At 47.3% G+C, this 13,002-nt stretch overlaps 1 protein-coding gene across 2 annotated transcripts in view; it reads right to left on the reverse strand.

Moving 5' to 3' along the window:
- KIF17 (kinesin family member 17) overlaps nucleotides 1–13,002 on the reverse strand; it is a 52,470-nt gene that overhangs the window by 6,719 nt on the left and 32,749 nt on the right. For both annotated transcript variants that reach the window (XM_070382349.1, XM_070382339.1), the window contains exon 13: nucleotides 11,935–12,166. In XM_070382349.1, coding sequence (XP_070238450.1) covers nucleotides 11,935–12,166 — 232 coding nt within the window. The remainder of the gene's footprint in view (nucleotides 1–11,934; nucleotides 12,167–13,002) is intronic.

Here is a 13,002-nt window from a genome sequence, read left to right on the forward strand (position 1 = left end):
TCAGAGAACGGTACAAATTCTTTCTTCTAAAAGAAGCAGTAGGCGGGACTTGCCTGCTCGTCCAGTGGCTAGGAGACAACTGTCTGCCTGCGAACGCAGGGGACAGGGGTTCGATCCCTGGTCCAGGAAGAGCCCGAATGCCACAGCAACTGAAGCCTGTGCCCAGGGCCCGCAAGCTGCACCTGCTGAAGCTTAAGCGCCTGGAGCCTGCGCTCCGCAACGAGAAGTCACCACAGTGAGGTGCCTGCGCGTAGCAACGAAGACCCAGAACATCCAAAAGTAATAAACTAGTATTTTAAGAAAGCAGCAGTAGGCATACATGCTCAGACAATAGCCCTTGCTCCCCTCTACTGTCACACTTCGTTGGTGTTCAGTCGCTCAGTCGTGCCCAGCTCTTTACAGCCCCATGGACTGCAGCGCACCAGGCTCCCCTGTCCTTCACCATCTCTCAGAGTTTGCTCAAACTCATGTCCACTGAGTCAGTGATGCCACCCAACCATCTCATCCTTTGTCACCCACTTTTCCTCCTGCCTTCGATCTTTCATCAGGGTCTTTTCCAATGAGTCGGCTCTTCGAATCAGGTGACCAAAGTATTGGAGCTTCAGCTTCAGCATCAGTCCTCCCAGTGAATTTTAAGGGTTTATTTCCTTTAAGATTGACTAGCTTGATCTCCTTTCAGTCCAATGGACTTTCAAGAGCCTTCTCCAGTACCACATTTTGAAAGCATCAATTCTTCGACACTCGGTCTTCTTTATAGTCCATCTCTCACATTCATACATGACTACTGGTAAAACCATAGCTTTGACTATATGGACCTTTGTTGGCAAAGTGATGTCTCTGCTTTTTGTTATGATGTGACAAATACTAGACTTAAGAATCAGACCTACCTGGATTGAACCGTAGGTTTCATATTTTTTGGTCTCTTGCTCAGGTCTGCCAGACTTGCCCTCCACACCCTCCTAAGCACAGTGACTCCCAGCGCCAACAGCAGCCAAGCCCTCCCTCAGCCCCATGACACCTTCGTGTACAGTCTGTTTCCTCACACAGCAAGGACAGTTTGACTAGTAAAGAAGGCTGTTGTAAATTCACGGGAACGATAATCACATGTAACCAACTGAGAACAGAGAATGCCTGGTAGGACTCAGGTGGGCAGGGAGCCATCAGGGAGGGGCAGGTACACAGGGCCTTCAGCTAAATTAACTGTGCTCCATGTATGTAGTTGGATAGTAGTTACGTGGCATTCATGGTAACAATCTTTATGTATTTTTATACATTTATGCACTCAGACGCTCACTTGTGTCCGACTCTGACCCCATGGGCTGTAGGCTGCCAGGCTTCTTTGTCCATACAATTTTCCAGGCAAGAATACTGGAGTGGGGTGCCATTTCCTCCTCCAGGGGATCTTCCCAACCCAGGGATCAAACCTGCATGTCTTGCGTCTCCTACATTGGCAGGTGGATTCTTTACCACTAGAGCTACCTGGGAAGCCTCTTATCCTTTATCATCACTCACAATTATTTTTAATTGAGCTATAACCCACATCAAACTATTCACCCATTTAAAGTGTGCAAATCAGGAATTCCCTGGCAGTCCAGTGGTTAGAGCTCTGCACTCTCACTGCCAAGGGTCCAGGTTCAATCCCTGGTTGGGCAACTAAAATCCCACAAGTTGTGCAACATGGTCAAAAAATTAAACTAAAAAAATAAAGCACAGGGCATCCCTGGTGGTACGGTGGATAAGAATCTGCCTGAGACCGCAGCGGACATAGTTCGATCCCTGGACCGGGAAGATCCCACTTGCCACAGAGCAATTAAAGCTCATGCACCACAACTGCTGAGCCCAAGTTCTAGAGCCTGTCTCCAAAACCAGAGGAGCCACCACAATGAAAAGCCCACACGGGAGAGGAGCCCCAGCTCACCACAGTGAGAGAAACCCGCGCACAGCAGCAAGGACACAGTGCGGCCAGAATGGCCAACGCCGAACATCCGGTCATATGTTTGTTGGCGATTCGTATATCTTCTTTGCAGAAATCTCTCTTCAGATCCTTTGCCCATTTTAAAATTGGGTAGTCTCTTTATTCTTGAGTAGATTGTTTCATTTTTTTCTAGACTCAAGCACCTTATCATACTATATAATTTGAAAATATTGTCTCTCATCCTGTGGGCTGTCTTTTCTCTTTTTTGATAGTGTTCTTTAAAGCGTGAGAGTTTTAATTAAGTCCAGTTTGTCTTTTTTTTTTTGATTGTTTATGCTTTCGGTGTAACACCTAAGAAAGCGTCTAATTCAAGGCGATAAAGATTTTTTTTTAATTTAATTTTATTTTTAAATTTTACATAATTGTATTAGTTTTGCCAAATATCGAAATGAATCCGCCACAGGTATACATGTGTTCCCCATCCTGAACCCTCCTCCCTCCTCCCTCCCCATACCATCCCTCTGGGTCGTCCCAGTGCACCAGCCCCAAGCATCCAGTATCGTGCATCGAACCTGGACTGGCATCTCGTTTCATGCATGATATTTTACATGTTTCAATGCCATTCTCCCAAATCTGCCCACCCTCTCCCTCTCCCACAGAGTCCATAAGACTGTTCTATACATCAGTGTCTCTTTTGCTGTCTCGTACACAGGGTTATTGTTACCATCTTTCTAAATTCCATATATATGCGTTAGTATACTGTATTGGTGTTTTTCCTTCTGGCTTACTTCACTCTGTATAATAGGCTCCATAATTCAAGGCAATAAAGATTTAAACCTGTGTTTTATTTTACATGTTTAATAGTTTTACCTCATATTTGGCTTTTTGACCCATTCTGAGTTAATTTTTATATACAGTGTGAGGCTGGAGTCCAGCCTCATTCTTTCGCATGTGAACATCTAGCTGTCCCAGCGCCATTTATTAGAAAGATCATCTGTTCTCCACTGAATCATCTTGGCACCCTGTTGAAAATCAACTAACTGTAAATGTGAGGGTTATTTCTGGATCTCCAATCCAATTGCATTGATTTTAAATCTTTACATCAGTACTGCACAGCCTTGACGACTGTAACTTTGTTGTAAACTTTGAAATCACGAAGTATGAGTCCTCCAACTTTGTTCTTTTCAAGATTATCTTGGCTATTCTGAGTCCCTTGAATTTTCATACAAACTTAAAGATCAGCTTGTCAGTTGCTTCAAAGAAGCCAGCTGGTTCTTTAAGAAAGATTGCTTTGAAATCTGTAGATCAGTTTGAGAAGTACTATCATCTTATCAGGCTTCCCTTGTAGCTCAGTTAGTAAAGAACCTGCCTGCCATGCAGGAGACCCAGGTTCGATCCCTGGGTCAGGAAGATCCCCTGGAGAAGGAAATGGCAACCCACTCCAGTATCCTTGCGGGAAAAGCTCATGGACAGAGGAGCCTGGTGGGTTGCAGTCCATGGGGTCTCAAGAGTTGGACACAACTTAGCGACTAAACCACCATCACCACCACCATCTTATCAAGTCTTCCGATCCATGAACATGGGTGTCTTTCCATTTATTTAGGTTTTCTTGTTTCTTCTTTATCATTTTTTGGCCACACTGCAGCACGCAGGATCTCAGTTCCCGGACCAGTGCAGAGTCTTAAGCACTGGACCAACAGGGAGTCTCTATTTAGGTATTCTTAACTTTTTCAACAATATAGTTTTTGGAATATAAGTTTTATACTACTTTTGTGAAATTTATTCCTAAGTATTTTTTTGATGTATTGCAAATAAAATTGTTTTCTTAAAAAATTTATTTGCAGATTGTTCATCACAAGTATATGGACATACAATTGCTTTTTCCTTATTGATTTTGTATCCTGCTGAATTTGTTTATTGATTCCAACAGATTTTTTAGTGGATTCCTTTTAAGGATTTTCTGTTTATAAAGATCATGCCATCTGATAGTTGTGCCTACTCTTTGCCAATCTAAATGCCTTTTATTTCACTTTCTTGCCTAACTGCCCTTGTTAGAACCATCAGTCTCATGTGGAATATAAGTGGTGACAGTAAATACCCTTTTCCTGTTTCTGAACTTAAGGGACAAGTAGTCAGTCCCTCGCCACTGAGTGTTGTGTTAGCTGTGAGTTTTTCCTGCCCTTTATCAGGCTCAAGAAGTTACCTTCCATTCATAGTTTGTTGAGCATTTTTATGACAGATTTTGAATTTTGTTAAACGCTTTCTCTGCACCTATTAAGAAGATCATGTGGGTTTTGTCCTTTATTCTATTGATATTAGAATAATTGATTTCTGAATGCTAAACCAATCTTGCATTCCTGGGATAAATCCTACTTCAGCACGGTGTATAATCCTTTGCATATGTTGTTAACAGTTCTATGAACACCTATAAGAACATCTAGAGCATCAAAAAAAAAGATGTTCTTTCATCATAAGGGACTGGAATACAAAATTAGGAAGTCACGAGATACCTGAGGTAACAGACAAGTTTGGCCTTTGAGAACAAAATGAAGCAGGGCAAAGGCTAACAGAATTCTGCCAAGAGAATGCACTGGTCATACCAAACACCCTTTTCCAACAACACAAAAGACAACTTTACACGTGAACATCACCGAATGGTCAATACCAAAATCAGATTGATTACGTTCTTTGTAGCCAAAGATGGAGAAGCTCTATACAGTCAGCAAAAATAAGACTGGGAGCTGACTGTGGCTGAAATCATCAGCTCCTTACTGCAAAATTCAAGCTTAAATTGAAGAAAGTAGGAAAAGCCACTAGGCCACTCAAGTATGACCTAAATCAAATCCCTTATGGTTACACAGTGGAGATGATGAATAACATCAAGGGATTGGATCTGGTAAACAGAGTGCCTGAAGAACTATGGATGGAGGCTCACACCATTGTACAGGAGGCAGTGACCAAAACCATCCCCAAGAAAAAGAACTGCAAGAAGGTGACATGGTTGTCTGAGCAGGCTTTACAGATAGCTCAGAAAGGAAGAGACGTGAAAAGCAAAGGAGAGAGGGAAAGATATATCCAACTGAATGCAGAGTTCCAGGGAATAGCAAGGAGAGGTTAGTTCAGTTCAGTTCAGTCACTCAGTCGTGTCCGACACTTTGCGACCCCATGGACTGCAGCACACCAGGCCTCCCTGTCCATCACCAACTCCTGGAGCCTACTCAAACTCATGTCCATCGAGTTGGTGATGCCATCCAACCATCTCATCCTCTGTCATCCCCTTAAGGAGAGGTTAGAAAGCATCCTTCAGTGAACAATGCAAAGAAATAGAGGAAAAATAGGATGGGAAAGACTAGAGATCTTTTCAAGGAAACAGGAGATATCAAGGGAACGTTTCATATAAAGATGGGCACAATAAAGGACAGAAATGGTATGGACCTAACAGAAGCAGAGGAGATTAAGAAGAGGTGGCAAGAATACATAGAAGAACTGCACAAAAAGATCTTCATGACCGGGACAACCACGATGGTGTGGTCACTCACCTAGAGCCAGATATCCTAGAGTGTGAAGTCAAGTAGGCTTTAGGTAGCATTACTACCAACAAAGCTAGTGGAGATCATGGAATTCCAGCTGAGCTATTTAAAATCCTAAAAGATGATGCTGTGAAAGTGCTGCACTCAATACATGTCAGCAAATTTGGAACACTCAGCAGTGGCCACAGAACTGGAAAAGGTCAGTTTTCATTCCAATTCCAAAGAAGGGCAATGCCAAAGAATGTTCAAACTGCCATACAATTGCAATCATCTCTCATGCTAGCAAGGTAATGCTCAAAATCCGTCAAACTAAGATTCAACAGTATGTGAACTGAGAACTTCCAGATGTACAAGCTGGATTTAGAAAAGGCAGAGGAACCAGAGATCAAATTGCCAACATCCAATGGATCGTATAAAAAGAAAGGGAATTCTAGAAAAATATCTACTTCTGCTTCATTGACTACACTAAAGCGTTTGACTCTGTGGATCAAAACAAACTATGAAAAATTCTTAGAGATGGAAATGCTCGACCGCCTCACCTGTCTCCTGAGAAACCTGTAAGCAGGTCAAGAAGCAACAGTTAGAACCGGACACGGAACAACAGACTGGTTCCAAATTGGGAAAGGAGTATATCAAGGCTGTATATTGTCACATTGCTTATTCAACTTATATGCAGAATACATTATTCGAAATGCTGGGCTGGATGAAGCACAAGCTGGAATAAAGATTTCCAGGAGAAATATCAATAACCTCAGATATGCAGATGACACCACCCTTACGGCAGAAAGTGAAGAGAAACTGAAGAGCCTCTTGATGAAAGTGAAAGAGAAGAGTGAAAAAGTTGGCTTAAAACTCAACATTCAAAAAACAAATATCATGGCATCCAGTTCCATCACTTCATGGCAAAAAGATGAGGAAAAAGAGGAAGCAGTGACAGATTCTATTTTCTTGGACTTCAAAATCACTGCAGATGGTGACTGCAGCCACGCAATTAAGACACTTGCTCCTTGGAACAAAAGCTATGACAAACCTAGACAGTGTATTAAAAAGCAAAGACATCACTTTGCTGACAGAGTCATACAGTCAAAGCTCTGGTTTTTCCAGTAGTCATGTATAAATGTGATATGTGAACCATAAAGAAGGCTGAGAGAAGAACTGGTTCTTTTGAATTGTGGTGCTGGAGGAGACTCTTGAGAATCCCTTGACAGCAAGGAGATCAAGCCAGTCAATCCTAAAAGAAATAAACCCTGAATATTCATTGAAAGGACTGATGATGAAGCTGAAGCTCCAATATTTTGGCCACCTGTTGCAAAGAGCCAACTCGCTGGAAAAGACCCTAAAGCTGGGAAAGACTGAAGGCAAAAGGAGAAGAGGATAGTAGAGAAGCAGATGGTTAGAGAGCATCAGCAACTCGATGGACATGAATCTGAGGAATCTCCAGGAAATAGTGAAGAACAGGGAAGCCCAGCGTGCTGCAGTCCCCGGAGTCCCAGAGAGTCAGACGCGACTGAGCGACGGAACAACAATCGACTCAAAAATAAGGAGATTATCCGAGATTGAGTGGGCCCAATGTAATCTATGGTAAGTTATGACCAACCTAGACAGCATATTAAAAAGCAGAGACATTACTTTTCCAACAAAGGTCCGTCTAGTCAAGGCTATGGTTTTTCCTGTGGTCATGTATAAATGTGAGAGTTGGACTGTGAAGAAAGCTAAGCGCCGAAGAATTGACGGTTTTGAACTGTGGTGTTGGAGAAGACTCTTGAGAGTCCCTTGGACTGCAAGGAGATCCAACCAGTCCATTCTGAAGGAGATCAGCCCTGGGTGTTCTTTGGAAGGACTGATGCTAAAGCTGAAACTCCAGTACTTTAGCCACCTCATGTGAAGAGTTGACTCATTGGAAGAGACTCTGATGCTGGGAGGGACTCGGGGCGGGAGGAGAAGGGGACGACAGAGGATGAGATGGCTGGATGGCATCACCAACTCGATGGACGTGAATTTGAGTGAACTCCAGGAGTTGGTGATGGACAGGGAGGCCTGGCGTGCTGCGATTCATGGGGTTGCAAAGAGTCGGACACGACTGATCGACTGAACTGAACTGAACTGAATGTAATCTATATACCACCATGTGGGAGAGGGAGCAGAGAGAGATGAGTAGAAGAGGTTTGTTAAAGGAGATGCTTGGGAATTCCCTGGGGGCCCAGAGGTTAGGACTCCACGTTTTCACTGCTGAGGGGGTGCGTTCAATCCCTGGTTCCATAAGCAGAGTGGCACGGTCACAAATAAAGAGAGGCTTCAGAGAAGTAAGTCAGGACAGCCAAAGAGACGGGAAGCAGGAGAGAGACACTCCAGGCCAGGATGTCTTTGGAGGGGGCCAGGCAGCAGGAAGTACAGGCTGCCTCTAGAAACTGAGCGTGACCATGGCTGACGGCCGGCAAGGAGATGGGAATCTCAGCCCTTCACGTGTCAACAACCCCAAATGGACTGTCCCCTTGGATCTCCAGAAAGAAACGCAGCCCTGACAACACCTCGAGTTCGGCCTTGGGGAATTCTAAGCGGAGAAGCCAGCATGCCGTACCTGCAGTCTGACCTACAGAGCTGTGGGAAGGTTTATTTTTAAACGCTTATTTACTGTTTTGCTGCGCTGGGTCTTCCTTGCTGGGCCGGCTCTTCTCCAGTCGTGGTGCCCAGGCTTCTCGTCGCCGTGGCTCCTCTTGTTGAGGAACACAGGCTCCAGGGTGCTCGCGCTTCAGTAGTTGAGGCACGTGGGCTCAGCAGCTGTAGCTCACAAGCTCAGTAGTTGTGAGGCACGGGCTCAGTGGCTCTGAGGCATTTGAGATCCTCCCGGGATCAGGGGTTGAACCCGTGTCTCCTGCACCGGCAGGCGGATTCTTTACCACTGAGCCACCAGGGAAACCCCCTGTGAAACAGTCAATTTGTGTTGTTTTAGGCAACAAAATGTGTGGCAATTTGCTACAGCAGCCACAGGAGACTAATGCAGAGCTCTGTTTAAAGCCACACCTCCGTATGGACAGAAAAGTGTATTACTGAGTAAAAAAATAAAAACACCTAGCAAGCCACCCCAACCTCTAGCTCTGTATGGCTGTTAGCACAACTGACACCACCTTGGGCCCGTTCAGTTCCTGCTGTCCCTCCACTGACCCCACCCTGGGCTGTGTGTGTGTGCGCGCTAAGTCGCTTCAGTCATATCCGATTCTTTGTAACACCGTGGACTGTAGCCCACCAGGCTCCTCTGTCCACAGGATTCTCCAGACAAGAATACTGGAGTGGGTTGCCATGCCCGCCTCCAGGGGGTCTTCCTGACCCAGGGATGGAACCCGTACCGCTTCTGTCTCCTACATTGGCAGGAGGGTTCTTTACCACTAGCGCCACCTGGGAAGTACTGTGTAGTAAATTTCTTCTGCGTGGCCAAGGGCTTTGTAGTTGATCATTTCAGTTCAGTTCAGTCGCTCAGTCGTGTCCGACTCCTTGCAACCCCATGAATCGCAGCATGCCAGGCCTCCCTGTCCATCACTAACTCCCAGAGTTCACTCAAATTCACGTCCATCGAGTTGGTGATGCCATCCAGCCATCTCATCCTCTGTCGTCCCCTTCTCCTCCCGCCCCGAGTCCCTCCCAGCATCAGAGTCTCTTCCAATGAGTCAACTCTTCACATGAGGTGGCCAAAGTACTGGAGTTTCAGCTTTAGCATCAGTCCTTCCAAAGAAATCCCAGGGCTGATCTCCTTCAGAATGGACTGGTTGGATCTCCTTGCAGTCCAAGGGACTCTCAAGAGTCTTCTCCAACACCACAGTTCAAAGCTATCAATTCTTCGGTGCTCAGCTTTCTTCACAGTCCAACTCTCACATCCACACATGACCACAGGAAAAACCATAGCTTTGACTAGACAAACCTTTGTTGGCAAAATAATGTCTCTGCTTTTGAATATGTTATCTAGGTTGGTCATAGCTTTCCTTCCAAGGAGTAAGCGTTTTTAATTTCATGGCTGCAATCACCATCTACAGTGATTTTGGAGCCCAGAAAAATAAAGTCTGACACTGTTTCCCCATCTGTTTGCCATGATCTTCGTTTTCTGAATGTTGAGCTTTAAGCCAACTTTTTCAGTCTCCTCTTTCACTTTCATCAAGAGGCTTTTTCGTTCCTGTTTACTTTCTGCCATAAGGGTGCTGTCATCTGCATATTGTAGTTAATAGATACTGTCCAATTGTGATTAAGTCCCAGTGGTCTCTATGCCCTGGTAGTCGCCAAACAACGATGAAGACCTTCACTGACATATTCCCAGTGCCCACAAGACTAGTCGCTGCTGCTGCTGCTGCTAAGTCGCTTCAGTCGAGTCCGACTCTGTGCGATCCCACAGACGGCAGCCCACCAGGCTCCTCCGTCCATGGGATTTTCCAGGCAAGAGTACTGGAGTGGGGTGCCATTGCCTTCTCCGACAAGACTAGTTACCCATTCATAAATCTTGACTTAAGAGTGCTCTTCCTGGGACTTCCCTGGTGGTCCAGTGGTGGAGAATACGCCTGCCCATGCAGGGGACACGGGTTTGATCCCCGGTCTGCAAACTAGATCCCACGTGCTGCAGAGCAACTGAGCCTGTGCGCCACCACAAGCACAGAGTCCAAGCACCCTAGAGCCCGTGCTCCAGAGCAAGAGCAGTCACCACAAGGAGGGCCCGCACACCGCAGCTAGAGAGTAGCCCCCAGCCACCGGAGTTGGAGGAAATCTGCATGTAGCAACAGAGGCCTAGTGCGGCCAAAACAAAACCAGAACAGGACGCTCTCCCTGTTGTAAAGCTCCTACCCTGCACCCTGGGTCAACACGGGCATCCTAACGGCCCCTCGGAGCTGGGAGGAGCCGCTGCCAACGCTTCCCGGGCGCCAGCCGTCCGGCCCCGCCCCGTGACTACCTCACCCTAAAATCAACTGACCCACTGACTACATGGAGCCGCCTGCCTCGTTTTTTGGTCTCAGGGTACCTTATTTTGGTGGGTACTTTGGGTTCCCTCCATCCTCCAACAACTTCGGCGTTCAGTTGTTACTGAGAGTGCAGAAAAACATGACGTTATGCAATAAACAGAGGAGAGCAGATGTATCTATTCAACGCCACTATTAAGAAACAGGAAGTGAAAATGAAAAGCATTTCAGCAGAAGAAAGCCCCCAAAGCACCAGCACATGCAACCAAAGGTTTAAAATGTAGCTCGACGCCCCGGTGCAAGTGGTCTCCTCAAATATTCGCAGGTGTGAGATTTTCAAGTCAGAAATCCAAAAGCTTGGACAAAAGTGAAGAAGGTGCCAGGTGGGGCGTTAACACAAAAGCAGCAAAGGTTTTTTTAATTTAGATATGTAGACCAAAGTACAAGAAAGACCAAATTTAATTAAAGATATGAAGCACAGTAAGAAAAGGCATAAAAATAGCCAAGAAAAAAATTTAAACTAAAGACATTTAAAGACCAAAAAATATCAGCTTTATGCTCTGGCAAGATCGCTTGGTTGCCAGACTGAGTGGGGATGAGGACGGGGTAGCAGGCGGCCAGGGAGGGCGCTATAAGGCCCAGGCCACCGGGAAGATGCTCTGAAGGCCACGCAGGTGGGTCGCAGGTGGCAGAGCCTCGTTTCCCTCCAGTCCCCTCTCCCCACGCGCACCCACATGGCTGCCTTTCTGGTTCCTGAACCACAGACCGCATTCCAGGCACCGGCCTGTCTCTTCCCCTAGACCGCTTTCCACCAGGCCCCACCTCAGAAGCCACCACCTGCACCGGAACAGCCGTGTCCTCCCATCTGAAGTGGCCCCGGGAGCTTCTGGGGTCCTGCTAAGGCTCAGAGCCCCCAGCCAGGCGCAGCTGGCCCAGGGCACTCCCTTTGTGGAAATGAATTCAGTTGTGCGTTTGTACTTTGATCAAAGTAAAAAACATCAAAATGAAGCCGCCCCTCACCTCCCTCCCGTCCCTGCCCCGCATTCTCTTTGTCGGGCTAGAGTCTCTTCCTTATTTCTCTGCTGTTACTGCTTACTTACCCTTGGAGAAGGGAATGCCTACCCACTTCAGTATGCTGGCCTGGAGAATTCCATGGACTGTATAGTCCATGGGGTGGCAATGAGTCAGACACAACTCAGCAACTTTCTCTATTGGTTACTTACACACACACACACACACACACACACATACACACACGAGCTCCACTACTGCAGAGACGTCGGGCTAGTCACTTGCTTATTTCTCTGCTGTTATTGCACACACACACACACACACACACACACACACACACACGAGCTCCACTACTGCAGAGATGAACCTGTCACCACGACAGCTTCTAGAAAAGGGCGTGGCACACCGCCGGCGTGGGATACAGGCAAGGATCAAGACCTGGTGTGAACGCCCACCTAGTGCGCCTGCCTGGGGGGCGGGACCTGCATGGGGCGGGACCTGCGGGGCGGGGCCTGCCTGGGGCGGGGCCTGAGCCCGGCCTCACCTTCCTCTGCATCTTCTCCAGCAGCTTGCTCTTGGCCCTCACTTCCTCCTGGATGGAGTCGTAGACGTTGAGCAGTACCCAGTCCCCGCTGTCCTCGTCCGAGTTCTGCAGGGCCGCCACCAGCTGCTTCTTGCGCTCGTCCGCGTACCGCTTCCGCCGCCTGTGCTTCTCCTTCAGGTCCTTGTTCTTGGCCTGCTCCCCCCCGACCACCTGCTGTTCCAACAGCTGCAAGCTGCCGGCGGGGAGGAGAAAGCAAACGTGACAAAGTCTGCCGATCACTGAGCACTGGCTGTCCAGGCTGATCTCCCCGACTCCTTCCAACAACCCCGCTTCACAGACAGGTACACTGAGGCCCGGGGAGGTGACTGCTGTTGGCTCGGGGTCAGACCCAGCGTTCCTTCTGGGCGAGAGTCTCCCTCCGCCCAGGGCTGCCCCACCCACTTCCCGGGGCTGGTGGTCCTGCCACAGAGCAAGCTCCCGGCTGTGCTCCCAGGGCACCTGCAGATCAGAGTACCCCTAGGTTGTGGGGAATGACGGTCAGTGCATAATGTTTCATCAGGGACACAAACAGTTCTTTTTTAAAAATATTTATATCTAAAATGCTTTAAAAAATTATAGAGTTTTGCCTTTTAAAAGCACAAATTTGAAATAACTACAAAGGCTCAGGTGGAAATCCTTACTCAACTAAAGCACCACAGAAGTGTCTTGACTGTGCCTCTTCCCAAAGGGATGCAAGGGTCGGATAACTAAAGGCATGACACGGACTCATAACAGGACAGGCGACCACGGTCAAGGGAAAGAAGGAACCATGCAAACCCAGCCGCCCAGTCCAGACCTGCTTCAGGCTCAGCTCTGAGCTCAACAGCAGCCAGGATACAGGTGAGCCACGTCCAAGTCGCTGCTCTGCTTAAAATCCTTCTAGGGTCCCCATCAGGATGGAGCCCAAGCCTCCAGGGGCACACATCTGCCCCGGAACCCCACCACCCCTTCCTTGCTCCAGCTTTAATCCCGGGGCGGCTGCTTCTCCAAACACCCAGGCTGTTTCCACCCCCTGCACCCACTTTGCAC

Source organism: Bos mutus, chromosome 2 (genome assembly GCF_027580195.1).
Source record: "Bos mutus isolate GX-2022 chromosome 2, NWIPB_WYAK_1.1, whole genome shotgun sequence".
Classification (NCBI taxonomy): Eukaryota; Metazoa; Chordata; class Mammalia; order Artiodactyla; family Bovidae; genus Bos; species Bos mutus.